This window comes from Aythya fuligula, chromosome 1 (genome assembly GCF_009819795.1).
Source record: "Aythya fuligula isolate bAytFul2 chromosome 1, bAytFul2.pri, whole genome shotgun sequence".
Classification (NCBI taxonomy): Eukaryota; Metazoa; Chordata; class Aves; order Anseriformes; family Anatidae; genus Aythya; species Aythya fuligula.
This window is the reverse complement of record NC_045559.1, coordinates 182728905-182743960: the sequence shown is the minus strand read 5'-3', so window position 1 is coordinate 182743960 and position 15056 is coordinate 182728905. Positions and strand designations below refer to the sequence as shown.

Here is a 15056-nt window from a genome sequence, read left to right as displayed (position 1 = left end):
ATCTCTGACTTCATCTGCACTGGTGATCACCAGGCATGTGATATGAGGCATAGTATGCTGCAACTCAAAAGATGACTTAAATCGAGACTGTAAATAAGGACCTCTGCACAAGGACATGCTGGTGTGGAGAAGAGTATGTCTATAGATGTTCATATTCCTGTTCGCTTTAGCGAACACTGTTTTTTCCATTTAGTATAAGTTTTCTAATTATTAACATAAAACAGCAGCTTTCTGGAACTTGAGAATTTGAAAGTCATTTTTTGACCCCTTTAAAAAAATTACTTCAGGAAAAAACATCTAAGATCTGGCCACCTCAGCATCTAGTCACACCACCTATCTTGTAAAGCTTATTTTTTTTCTCAGCAGGTTATGGTTTATCAGCTATATTCTTGACAGTGAAGAAAGAGGAAAATATTTTTTTCTCCATTAATGTACATATACAGATTTAACTATATGTTTCTGAAGATGGAATTAAGTATATAATTATGCATTTTTTTGCATATTGAAATCAGGATGGTATTAGTATAGTGGGATAGATTAAAGATGTAGAGTTTCAGCAGCTATTAAGTAAGATGAAATTTGAACTCTTTGCATGTGATTCTTACCTCCTAATGGCACTACAAAAACAAACAAGTAAATGTGTTTAATGAAAATATTCCAACAGTAAAACCATTTAAAACATCATTATTGTAATAATATGAAATTATTTTGAAAGCAGACTGCATTAATGAAATGAGAAAGTGTTAATTACTGGGCTATATGAGTATATGCAAATGTTCATATATTTGTAATTACTCTTTTTTTAATACTTTAAAAACTGCATTTCAAATTTATGGATGAACTTCACCATTTAGAACCAATGTATTTCAGCCATTGGTTATGTTTTGTATCTTAACTTGTAACTTTTAGACTAAAATTTTTGTAAATTGTGCTCTGTATTAATGATAATACACTTCTTTTTATTGTACACAAAAGGGAATAAATAACATACCTGACATAGCAGTAAATGTGGGATTAACATTTTAAAAATCCCGTGTTTGATTTAATTCATTAATTTCCACCAACTACATTTGCAAAATGTCTTTTAAGAAGTTCAGAATATCTCTTTACAATATTTTTGATTTCAAAAACACATAAAGAAATGTATTAGCTTTCAGCTTTTTCTATCTTTATGATGTTTGCCACAGGAAAGCTGAAAACCTTTATTAAACTTACTTTTTAAAAATTGCAATCCATCATCTAATTAAAATAAATCTATTACTCAGAGGTTTACAACTTCATAGATCATTGTCCTAACTAAATCATCAGTCCTGAAAAAGAAATAATTCTTGTGCATAGTAATTACCCTGAATCCAAACTTACATGTCATACCAATTGTGTTGTTCTCCTAGCCCCTTGAAACTGCAAGACATCTTTCAAAATCTAAGCATAGCATTTGTTTTTGTGATGGATTTGCATTTACAGCTTAAATCAGATATAATATTTGAAATTATGATGGATTAGAAAAATTAGGGCAAAACCTGAAAATATGAGATTTGCCATCTTGCATTTCTGGAAACTGAGGAAAAAATAAATAAATATTGATTTTTAGAACATAGCCTGGAATCAAGTTCATGGTGAAGATTGGTAGCAAACCACTGATTGTTCCTCCCCACCAAGACAGGGCGGGGAGAGAGGATGAATAAGAAATTAAATTCACTGTTCCAAAAGCCAATTTCTTTTCTTCTCATGGCACTTTAGAGTGTATTTGAACCTTTTTTTATTATATGATAGATGCTATTTTTCTAATTTCTGTAATAATCTTTTCTTTTCAGTTTCCGCACTAGTAAAGGTGTTGGGTATTCTGCTCATTTTGTTGGCAACTGTTTAATAGTTACATCGCTGAAGTCAAAAGGCAAAGGTTTCCAGCACTGTGTGAAGTATGACTTTCAGCCACGCAAGGTAAGCAAAATAGTATTCACAGTAAAGAATAACGTTGAAAATGTGACAAAATGCTTTTGGAAAGAAGTACTAAAATCATTTTAGTGATATGGCATCTGTAGATAAAATCTGTAATTTCTTATTTATAATTAGCTTCTCTGTCATGTAGAGTGTTATGTCAGTTACAGGCTACAATCAGTTTAAAAATAATAATAATTTATGAAGTTACCTTTCTATAAAGTTGTTTTTAAAAATACTGCTCAATTAGCTTCAGATGCTGAAGAATTTTAAGTATTTGTGAAATGGTTGTATTTCATTTTATAAGGTCTGTATGTTACAGAAGTAATTCCTTTTCTGAACATTCTGTACTTGGTAACATTGGTGACAATGCCTGGAACAATTTTGCTGGCAGTGTTAGAATTTTGCATATCTGTGTTGCTAGGAGAAACAAGGATCTGAACTTTTTCTATATTGGTGATGTTTTGGGATTTCTCATTTTTTATAGTAAGTCTTGATTATTTCTCTAGATCATATTAATGTTTCTTTCTGCTGTATGTCTAGTAGTGTCTGGTAATCCTAAGAGAACAGTGATTCTGCTGGCTTCAAAGATTTCAGTTAGTTGGCTGCAGCATTAACTTTCCCATACAGCGATCATTTTTTGTTTGTCATTGATAACATTCCTGTATGTATTTTGCTGTGAAGATTTGATTTGATTTGATTTGATTTGATTTTGGCTTTAGGATTCCTACACTGAATTTCAGCACAGTCTTTTATATTTTAGCAAGATATTCTTTTTACTATGAAGGACTGTAGTTTCCTTCATGCCAAACTTGGAAAATGATAACTCTTGCTATTCTACCTAAAATAGTTAATTATGAAATACTAGTAAATGTCTATCTCATTATATGATTATCAGTGTCAAATCATCAGCTGATCTGCTGAAGTATATCCAAATACATCTTTCATGACAGTTTTATATTTCTCCTAGATCTTGCTTCATACACTTTGGGTCATATGTCCAATTTTAGAAAGCATTTGGAATAAATCATTATATTTGCAAGTATTTTTGTGTGCCTGTGGTGGTTTTACCCTTCTGGACAGCTGAACTCCATCCTAGTCACTCTTTCACACCCACTCTTCAAAGGAAGAGGGGAAGAAAATATGATGGAAAGGGCTGAAGAGTTGAGATCACTCACCAATTAATGTCACATGCAAAACAGACTCAGCCCAGGGAGATTAATATAATTTATTGCCTACCACTAGCAGACAAACCTAATGAGAAACTAAAAGAAAACTGAAAACACCTCCCCCCATTCACCCTCTTCTATGTCCTCCCTCCAAGTGGCACAGGGAACAGCGAGGGAATGGGGGCTGCAGTCAGTCCCTGATGCTTTGTCTCCACCGCTCCTTCACAGTCCCTCTCTGCCCCTGCTCCACGTGGGGTCACTCCCATGGGATGCTGTCCTTCCTGAACTGAGCCTGTGGGGGTTGCCCACAGGCTGCAGCTCTTCAGGAACTGCTCCCACATGGCTCCGTCCCACGGGGTCCATCCCCCAGGAGCAAACTGCTCCAGCACGGGTCCCCCACGGGTGGGCGGCAGCTCCCCCAGCCCCCTGCTTCTGCGTGGGCTCCTCTCCACGGGCTGCAGCTCCGGCCCAGGGCCTGCTCCTGCAGGGGCTCTCCATGGGCTGCAGCCTCCTCCAGGCCACATCCACCTGCTCCACCGGGGGCTCCTCCACCCATGGGGGGGCTGCAGCGTGGAGATCTGCTCCATGTGGGACCTGCAGGGGGACAGCCTGCTTCACCAGGGGCCTCTCCACAGGCCGCAGGGGAACTGCTGCTGCCTGCCTGGAGCACCTCCTGCCCTCCTGCTGCACTCACCTGGGGGCTGCAAGGCTGGTTCACACTCCTCTTCCCCAGCTGCTATTGCACAGCAGATTTGTTCCCTATTTTAAATCTGCTTCCAGAGGCCCAAGCAACATTGCACACTGGCTCAGCTCTGGCCAGCAGCAGGTCCCTTTTGGAGCCAGCTGGAGCTGGCTCTGATGTGGCATTGATTGAGTAGCTGCTGGGCTCTGCTCATAGAGGTGTTCCCTGCAGCGCCCTACTACCAAACCCTTGCCATGTAAACCCAATACAACAGTATATATTATTTTCTATTAAAAACTTGTGCGTTTATGAGTATGGGAAAGTGCATAGAGAATAATGGAGGAAAGGAAACCTGTCAAATACTCTAAGTCAAAACATAGCCTGTTTAACATGTACATTAATTTTCTTCATATTGTTTAGTTATTACTTTGGTTCCACTAAATATGCACTGAATGCGTTGATATGCATTCAAAAAAATTCATTTATATTTACAAAGCAGAGAACTGTCGAAATTGTATCTCAGGAAGAGCTAATTTTGTCACAAGACATACTCTTTTCTAGCATCTGCTTAGAGATGTAAACATTTCAGCAATAGCTTTTGCCAAAACCATCCTCATCAAGCTTCTGAATAATCAATTTAAAAATATATTTTTGTTGAATCACAGTAGAATTTATGTTCAAGCCACCTGGTCAAAAGGTCAGAAAGATATTATGTTATTGTGGAGATCTTCCCACTGTTAACTGTCATGTGACACCCTAGGCAGTATAATATGAAATCTTTTAAGACAGGTATTAAGCAGTTATTTTAGGTTTTAATTAATGTATTTTAACAGCATTTTATAATTGTGTGTTTACAGAAAATACTTGAGAAACTTTGTCATAATGTCTCTAATATAAAATGTGAGTGTAGATTAATAGAATGACCTCTTGACAGAAAAAGTATGAACAGAAAAGCAATTTAGTCAAGAACAAACAGCTTTTTTTTTTTTTTTTTTTTTTTCTGGTGTTTTTAATCTGGAACACCTTTCCTAGTAGTAGTATAGATTAAAATTACATTCTACGTTTTGGAAAGATTGTATTCTTAGTGTGAAATTCCTCCTTTCTCCAATTGTACTGTGCTATGAAGTAAGAATATCACTTTCTCAGAAGTGGGTGATTAAACTTAAAAGATTTCAGCAGTATAAAAATTGACAGGCTCTTATCTAACTAGAGGTGTCTTTGGGTATTACCTAAGGAAGCTTCTTCTTATTACAGCAGAGAAGCATGGTATTTCTGGATTTTTGAGAAAATGGTATAGGGAATGAGATTTCAGGATGAAATTATAGGAAAATTGTATTATTGACATGTAAAATAATAATAACAATAAAAAAGGTAAGCAAATTTTTCAGTTTAAGCTTGAAAAAACATATGAAAGAGTATAGAAGTTTGTTTGGATCATAGTGTCATAGTAAAGTCCTGAAAACCATGTCCTTAAATACAGAATATATGAGAAATCAACTAACCATTGGTACGACATTATAAAGAGCATCCAGGTTAATGAGACAGGTAGTAGGAAACTATGAGACATACATATATAGTCGTTTCTGCACATCTAAAAATATACATGTATATATATAAATGAAACTGTAATTGCTGTCTTAAAGGAAGATTTTCACATAACAGAAACATGAGATTTGTTGACTTGATAGTCAAAGAATCACAGAATGGGTGAGATTGGAAGGGACCTCTGAAGATCATCTAGTCCAACCCCAACTTTAACGAGTGTCAGTGGATGCTCATTTAAAATTGCACTTACAGTTAGGAGTGAAGTCCTGTATTAAAGACATTAATAATAATACCAGTTTAGGTAAATAAATTCACTGTAACAATAAATGAGTTTCTGAATGCTGAAAATCACTAAGTAGAGAAAACATGCTATTCAAATTTAATTGCATAATGAGGATGGTTATAACATAGGTAATGGACTAGGAAACATAAAGAGAAGCTTATCTTACTTTGATATGAACTGGGTGACGTATTACTGAGATGAGAATTCAAACTTCTAAATGTCAGCAGCATTTGGATTTATTTCTTTTTGAAACTTTTAGAAAACTCAAGAGCTGCATCTCGCTTGACTTGGCCACACAAAAAAAAAAAAAAAGAAAAAAAAAGCAGAATGCACTTAGATATGTGGGATATTTTTATTTTAAAGGAACTACAAAACAAACAAACAAACAAAAACACTTCACTGCTTTTAAAAAAAATAAAAACATTAGAAAAAAGTTTTTCTAATTAGAAGTTAAAAAGATGGAAGCAGTTAAAAGATGGAAGAGTTTGATAGTGTTGAAGCTATTTCTTAAAGACAAATATACAGAAGGCTGAACAAATATACACTTAGTCCAAAAAAAATCAATGGGAAGCTTAAAAGCTCATCAGAATGTATCTGAACACAGATAAATAGCAAAGCAGAGACTATTGTAAACAAAAGAAAATCTTTCAGAAGATGTAAGTTGCATCAAAGTAAAGAATGCGTAGAAAAGTATGTTAAAGCAAATTATATGTGAAATGAGAAGAATATATTTTTTTTTACTCCATAAGGACAGTCATATGACTAATGCATAACAGGAGCCTTTGAAGAACAATGTTGTAACAAAAAGGCTAAATGAATTAATTGCATCATTGTTTACTACAAGACAATGGGAATGAGTCAGAGGAAGTGTTTCAAATTGAAATTTCAGATGAAGAGGTATAGAAATCAATATAAGAAAGAGTAATTAGTTGTCAGGACCATACAGTAGGCACTGTGAAGTTCTATAGGAACTTGAATATGAAATTTGCCAAAATTTTAATTATGGTATGTAATGTATTTTGCCAAACAGTGGGTGATGGAAAATGATACAAAAGGCTTTGTCCATTACTTAGAATTACATATTTGTTACTTCTGCCTGGTTTCTAAACTATCAAAATGAGGCAGAAGCTAGAAAAAAATAATGAAAGAAATTATTAGAAAATAAATAAATAAACATATTTTGGACAAAGTAGTACAGTACTGCACTACATGTTTTGTCTCCAAGTTCTGTTGGAGGATTCTTACTGTGCATAAGAGCAGGTTTGTGAGCCATTTGATAACCGTATACACCAGTATGTGGATTGCCCAAGAACTTAAAGCATTTTACTCCTCTGAAGGCCTTAAAGAAATTAAATTGTCATGTGGTAAGATAATTGATATTTGTTAAAATACAGGGATGAGAAGGATATAAATTGAGAAAGCAAGAAGCTCAAAAAAACTTGATTTTCCTGTCAATGTGAATGCAATATGAATTTAACTTTCAGTTTGTCATCATCTATTGCGGGATGGTATTTCAGCATCTATTTGCGTCTAGTATCAATCAAACTATAAGGAGTAATGTAGCTTTTCAAAGCTTGTTATATCTAGATTCGTACTAGTGATAAATATGACAAAAGGAGTAAACCATTTTTTGAACAATACTTGGTACAAAGAAATAATAATGTAAGATGTAAATTTAGTTAATCCAAGTGCAGGAGGCAGAAGAATTTTTTTTATGGGATTAGTTGTGGAGCTGGGACAAATTGTGTGTACAGGCACTTGTGTGTGCATACATGTATGCAACTAAAGAAAATCATAGAATTATAGAATGGCTCAGGTTGGAAGGGACATTAAAGATCACCTAACTCCAACCCCCTGCCATAGACAAGGATGACAGTACATCAGGTTGGCCGAGGCCCCATCCAGCCTGGCATAGAACACCTCCAGGGACAAGGCATCCACAGCTTCTCTACCTCACTACCCTTACAGCAAAGAATATCCTCCTAATGTCTAGTCTAAATGTATTGTCTTCAGTTTAAGACCATTCCCCCTTGTCCTATCATTATCCACCTGAATAAAGAGTCCCTCTTCATCCTTTTTATTAGACCCCTTTAAGTATTGAAAAGCCACGATGAGGTCTCCCCAGAGCCATCTGTTTAGGCTGAACATCTCCAGCTCTCTCAGCCTTTCTTCACAGGAGAGTTGTTCCAGCCCTCTGAAAATCTTTGTGGCCCTCCTCTGGACTTGCTCTAACAGCTCCCCCTCCTTCTTGTGCTGGTAGCCCCAGACCTGGATGCAGCACTCCAGGAAGGGCCTCATGAGGACAGAGTAGATGGGGAGTGTCCTGGTTTCAGTTAGAACAGAATTAATTTTCTTCCTAGTAGCTGGTGGAATGCTGTGTTTTGGCTTAGAATGAGAAGAGTGCTGATAACACCCCGATGTTTTAATTGTTGCAGAGCAGTGCTTATACCAAGCCAAGGACACCTCAGACTTTTGCTCTGTCCTGCCAACAGGCAGGCTGGGGGTGCAGTAAGAGCTGGGAGGGGACAGACCCAGGACAGGTGACCCGAACTAGCCAAAGGGATATTCCATACCATCTGACGTCATGCTAAACAATATATAGGGGTGGCTAGCCGGGGGGAGGGGGCCGGACTGCTCGGGGTTAGGCTGGGCATCGGTCAGCGGGTGGTGAGCAATTGCATTGTGCATCACTTGTTTGTACATACTATTATTACTTTCGTATTATCACCATTGTATCATCATTATTATTATTGTTATTATTATTTTGTTATTTTTTTTTCCTGTCTTATTAAACTGTCTTTATCTCAACTCACGGGCTTCACTTTCCATTTCTCTCCCCCGTCCCAGAGAGGGAGGGGGGAGGGTGAGCGAACGGCTGCGTGGTGTTTAGCTGCCGGTCGGGTTAAACCACGACAGGGAGAAGGGCCTCATGAGGACAGAGTAGATGGGGACAATGCCCTCCCTCCACCAGCTGCTGGTCATACCTCTGTTGATGCAGCCCAGGATGCAGTTGGCCTTCTGGGCTGCAAGCATGCACTGCTGGCTCTTGTTGAGCCTTTCGTACACCAGAATTCCAAAGTCCCTCTCCACAGGACTGCTGTCAATGAGTTCTCCTAGTCTGTGCTCATGTCTGGCATTTGCCCAACCCAGGTTCAGCACTTAGACTTGTTGAACCTCATTAGGTTCACTTCTCTAGCTTGTCCAAGTCCCTTTGAATGGCATCTTTTACTTCTTTGGTATCAACTGCACCACTCAGCTTGATGTCATCTGCAAACTTGCTGAGGTTGCACTCAATCCCATCATCTATGTCATTGATGAAGATATTGAAAAGCACCAGTCCCAAGACAGACCAAGGAACACTGATTGTCACCAGCCTACACCTGGACACTGTGTATGGCCATTGAGCCACTTTCTTAATCACCAGCTGGTCCACCCTTCAAATCCCTATCTTTCCAGTTTAGAGACTGGGATGTCATATGGGACCATGTCAAAGGCCTTACAGAAATCCAAGGAGATGACATAAATTGGTCTTCCCTTGTCAACTGATGCAGTTACTCCATCATAAAAGGCCACCAGATTGGTCAGGTATGATTTACCTGTGAAGCCACACTGGCTGTCCTGGATGACCTCCTTGTCCTGCATGTGCTTTAACATTGCCTCCAAGAGAATTCGTTCCATGATCTTGACAGGCACAGAGGTGGAGCTCACTGGTCTGTAGTTCTCCAGGTCTTCCTTTCTACCCTATTAAAAATGGGAGTGATGCTTCCCTTTTTCCAGTCACTGGGGACTTTGCCTGACTGCCATGATTTTTCAATTATGATAGAGTGTGGCTTGGCGACTGCAGCACCCAGTTCCCTCAGGACCCTTGGATGCGTGCCATCAAGGCCCATAAACTCGTACTTGTTAAGTTGCATCAAGAGGTCCTGAACTTGCTCTTCACTTACAGTGGGCTCCCCCAGCCCTTGCCTAGAGGTTTGGGGACAGGAGATCTGGGAAGCCTGACCACCAGTGAAGACCGAGGCAAAGAAGTACCTCTGCCTTTTCCCCATCTGTCATTACCAGTTCTCCGTCTTCATTTGTCAGAGGCGCTACACGCAAAAACAAATTCAATGTGTTTTTTAGAGCTTGCCTTGGAGATCGGAGCAACAGATGTAAATAGTGCTCTGAAGCAGTAGCTATGCTAAAGATTCAAAAAAAATGCATGACAGGAAGGAGATTTTGACTAAAAGAAAATGCATATGCAAGGAATGCTGGTTACCATGCAAATAAAAAAAAATAGTAAAATGATAAAATCTGTGGGTTTTTGCTTTTTTTAAATAAAGCTTGACATGCACACCAATGCTATCAAAAGATGGTATTGCTCATGTTATGGGATCTGTGGACAGTGTTGCAACAGAAGATTAATGAGCTATTTGTTTCCAAACAAATGGATCATCTATTAAGTTTATTCTACACACAACGGGACAAGCTGCACACCAGCTTGCAGACTGGTATGTTGTCTGAAATGCTCTTAAAGCATTGTAAAAGGAAAAAAATCATAGAATATATGTGGACAGAACTTGGAGGTTATCGTTATCAGATTATTACAGAAGTAATTGTAAATATAAGTAAATAGCTATAAAATATACAATTTTTAATAATGCCATTGCAAATAATGTCTCATCTCAGGAAAATCATCATCATCACTAAGTGGAGATTATTGTTGAATAAACTTTGAATGAAAGAGGACGAATTTTTCATCTAACATATTTTTGTTAGGTGACGTGGAAGATTCAGAAAAGAAGCATTGACTAAAGCACTGACTAAAAGTAGTTGCATGGTTTGCACTTAGCTTAGTCAAGTTAAATTTCAGGGGTCTCAGTGATTAATTTTCTGCTGAACTTATTGTTCCTTTGTGAAATATAATCTTCCTACAAAAGGGAAAATATTTTTCCTCCCTGGGGTCTACAAAATTTCAGCCCACAAAAATTACTTTGTTCATTTTTGCTTGGAAAAAAATAATTAGGCAGGTCACACGTGACTTCAGAAGACAAAGCTGCAGTGGTATGTCCTTAATCTAGTATGACCCAATAAATCTGTTTACTTGGACATGAAGGAAGTGATATAATCTTATGTACTATTGTACAATGAGTAGGATTTTTTTTACCCTCCTGTTAACTATAAGTTTTTAAGTGGAAAAAGTGAAAATACATTTTTAAAGACCTGGAAAACAGATGTGGAAAAATGTGCATTCTAATATGCATATAAAAATAAAAATATAAAAAATGCAACTCAGTTTAAGGACTACTGCAAAGATTATTGAGAATATATATTTTGCTGCATGCTTTTTTATTTCTAATTATGTGCCTTCTCTCATTTCAAAAGCAACAAGCAAAAATGTTTTTACTTTTATTTCCTCTGATAAAGAGAGGGAAATTTTTATATTAGTAAGATCTGTATCTGTTAAACCTGCCTCAGAGACTGAGTCACCAAGTGAATCAGAAACCTGTACTAAGGTATTGTGTTGAGAAATTAAAAAAAATATAGGGATACAAGTTAGTTGGGTATGTCCTTATTTGTTATTTGATGAGGGACAGAGAAATCTTTGCAAAGAAGTATAATATTAATTTTCTAAAAGTACTTTATTTCCCTAAGAAAATAAATAAATAAATAAATAAAAAGAATAAATCTGCATCATTTTACTTCATACTTAATACAAAAATATCATCCATTAACAGCGGAGAGTCTTGAGAACTGTTTTGAGGAAGTTATGGATTTATACAGGGAGTTTTTAATATATAACATATATGTATTCAGTTGTTTGTTTGTTTGTTTTTTAAGTAATGAAGGATATAAGTGCTAGACTGCTTGCCATCTTTGTAACACAGTCTATTTCAGGGCTACCTTTGCAGTTTCCAACAAATGCAAGAAAAAACTGTTTGACTCCAAATTACTCATTTACATGCTTCAAGTGGCAAGCGAAAGTAAGGCTTTCAGTGTGTAACTAATATGAAGTTTAAACACTCCTATTTCTTCAAAAGTTTAATAGCTACTTTTATTGAAAAGAACTTGCTTGTGATTTAAACTATGTGTTTAAGAATCATTAACTTTACAAGTTACAGGGAGTTGTATCCAATTGAAAGAGGCAGAAGAATGGTACATGCGAAGGGGACATTTTCTATGGAGAAGTGAATATAAAATATTTATTTATATGCATGTAGGATCAATAAATTTGTTGTAATACAAAATGTTTTATACCTGTTTTTACCTTTTTTTTTTTTTTTTTAAGGTAGAAGCTGTAAGAAGTTCAATGATTCAAGTTGAAAAATGGTTATTGATATTTGTAAAATAATGTTACATATACTATGGTTCCATTCTTAATGAGTGAAATTGATCAGGGCTGCATTTTTAAGTCATGCTTAGTAGAATGTATCACTTAACTTCTCAAGAGTAAATATGAAGTAGTTCATTTTGAGTCTGCAAGACAAATTGGTAAAAGTTTCTTGACATGTTTCTCACTAGGAAGAAAAGAAAAAGATAAAGGATCTGCCTACAATATTTTCAATTGTCCAAATAACTACAGGGTACTTAGGAGAACAGGTGAAAATTATAACTTCTTAATTAAATCAGAGGGCAGAAGACAAATTTGTCAAATATATCGTTAACATGCTTCATTTGTATGTGGAGGAATGGTTAAGTGAAGTAGGTCATGTGAATGTTGAGCAACTAGGAGGTTGCGAACTAACAAAGTATCGAACGCAGCTCATTGTCGTGGTTTAACCCAGCTGGCAGCTAAACACCACGCAGCCGTTCGCTCACCCTCCCCCCTCCCTCTCTGGGACAGGGGAGAGAAATGGAAAGTGAAGCCCGTGAGTTGAGATAAAGACAGTTTAATAAGACAGGAAAATAATAATAACAAAATAATAATAACAATAATAACAATAATGTTACAATGGTGATAATAGGAAAGTAATAATAATATGTACAAACAAGTGATGCACAATGCAATTGCTCACCACCCGCTGACCGATGCCCAGCTTAACCCCGAGCAGTCCGGCCCCCTCCCCCCGGCTAACCACCCCTATATATTGTTTAGCATGACGTCAGATGGTATGGAATACCCCTTTGGCTAGTTTGGGTCACCTGTCCTGGGTCTGTCCCCTCCCAGCTCTTACTGCACCCCCAGCCTGCCTGTTGGCAGGACAGAGCAAAAGGCTGAGGTGTCCTTGGCTTGGTATAAGCACTGCTCTGCAACAATTAAAACATCGGGGTGTTATCAGCACTCTTCTCATCCTAAGCCAAAACACAGCATTCCACCAGCTACTAGGAAGAAAATTAATTCTGTTCTAACTGAAACCAGGACACTCATATGAGTCTGAGAAAGTGCGTAAATGAGTCTGAGAAAGTACGTAAAATCTGGGAGGTTTCAGGGAGGTTTCAGGTACAAGAACATGATATCTGTTGATGGTCTGGGAAAGTACTAACTGTGTTATTTCGGTTGATGGGAGTGAGAAACTAGCTGATAAAGTAGAGAAATGCACTAACCAATCATGAGCTTAGCTTTTGCAATATGTATGAGCTAATTATATTGAATTAGATAAAAGACGACTGAGCTATCCAATAAATCGAAGTTCACTGATCACTCATATTGAGCGTCTGTGTCTTCCTTCCGTCGACAACAAATGTCCTCGCAACATTTGTATGTCCAAACTAAATGCATTCTGTGAAGTATTTTTTCAACAAGTTGAAAATTCATGACAAATAACTGATTCAGTATTTTATAAAGATAATGATAGTATGGCACAATATTATAGATGAGAGTATTGTTGGTGTAGAAGAGAAAGACCACCTCAACCACTTAGAGGATAGCTTCTCTAACTTCTTGACAGCTGTTTTATATTGTAAAACAAGTCAACAAGGAAGGAAATTTAAATGATTGAAACCATCAGTGATTTAGTGAGACAGTTCAGACTTTACATACATGAAATTCTCTCTTTTACTTTTTTTCTTATGGAAGAACAAACATATGGAAGAACAAACAAATATGTTTTCTTACCAAGGCAGAACAGAAGGTGAAGGAGGAAAGGAATATTTTTTTCTATTCGTGTTTATTGTGTTGTAAAAGCTACCTAGATTATTTTGATTAGCTCTTAGGAGGTGAGTTCTTCCAAAAGGTTAGCCATCTAATCTAGTCAGCTGAACAAGAAAAAGGCACCTGCAGCAAATTATTGTGCAGGTGTAGCTAAGACTTGGAGAATGGTATTTAATGCCTACAAGTATTCAACTTGATGCACTCCTTATGTAAGAATTGTAGGTGACTGTCTTATAGTAGGTATCTAAGTGAACTTTGGTTTTCACAGATTTTTATGATTGGATCATTCAGTAAATATGATCTGAGTTTGTTTATTAGCTTGGCTTTTGTTTATGAGGTTCTCTACTTCAGAGAACCTCATAGCAACTAGAAAAAGAAAGCAACTAGAGTCAAACGAAGTAACGCAGTTTCTGTATTAGGGACTTCTGCTATGTTTGTTTACTTATGAGGCTGTCTGAGACAGCCTCATAAGTATTCTTTTAGGAGGATGTGGAGCATAGGCCTAGAAATACGGTTCATTTTGGATATTGAAATTTTTTACATACAATAGTATAAAAATCACACAAAATGACAAAAATTAATGCTTATGGAGGTTTAAACTAAACTTAAACCTTTTGCCAAAGTGGTAAATCATGTGGGGCTGCATCTCTTCAGAGTATTTGAAGTGCTATTTTCCAAGGGTGGCAATTTGTTAGTAAAGCGCATACAGATATGAGTATTTTGCTGCATAACTAGTTCAGCTTTATTCTAGCTTTGAAACTGTAGCACTACTTTTGAAGCCCTTTCATAGTTGGACTGAATCCCATGGGAGGAGGAGGGATATACCTTTTTTCATGAAGATGTGTTTACTAAATATTCTGAAAAGTAGTGGCATAATCATAAAACAAGCTTATTAAAATAAATCTCCAGTGACATAGAAGTGTTTTTTTTTTTTTTTTTTTAAAAAAAAAAGCTAAACATAACAGTCAAAAAGTAATAATTAAAATGTGCCAAGAAAGAGAAAGCAAATAAATTGTAAATGACTATTTCAAATAATAATATATTAACATAATAAATGAGCATTTGTACCTGGTAAGTCCAGATGATAACATATACAAGACTGCTACTATAACTACAACTGAAACAACTGCAGCCTTACTCAAAAGGGAAAGTTAAAGTCCATATATTCAGTTTAAGCAGTTAATTGAAAAAATAAATTTTAAAAAATCACTATGATCAGTCTTTTGAGATGCTCATAAATTGGCTTGAATTCTGACCAAGTGAGTAATTGTTCATTATGTGTAGTCCTTCCCTGTTCAGGGAAGTGGCAACTAGATTAGGCTGCTCTAGGTGTTTCCAGTCAGGTTTTGAGCACCTCCAAGGAAGAGA

General features: G+C 36.7%; 1 protein-coding gene and 1 long non-coding RNA gene across 3 annotated transcripts in view; one reads left to right on the top strand and one right to left on the bottom strand.

Annotated features, from left to right (window-relative positions):
* Positions 1 to 15056, top strand: part of NBEA (neurobeachin) — a 514417-nt gene that overhangs the window by 107839 nt on the left and 391522 nt on the right. For both annotated transcript variants that reach the window (XM_032190243.1, XM_032190252.1), the window contains exon 6: positions 1815 to 1941. In XM_032190243.1, the coding sequence (XP_032046134.1) occupies positions 1815 to 1941 (127 nt within the window). The remainder of the gene's footprint in view (positions 1 to 1814; positions 1942 to 15056) is intronic.
* LOC116490770 overlaps positions 1 to 15056 on the bottom strand; it is a 153064-nt gene that overhangs the window by 10900 nt on the left and 127108 nt on the right. The gene's annotated exons all lie outside the window — the stretch shown is intronic.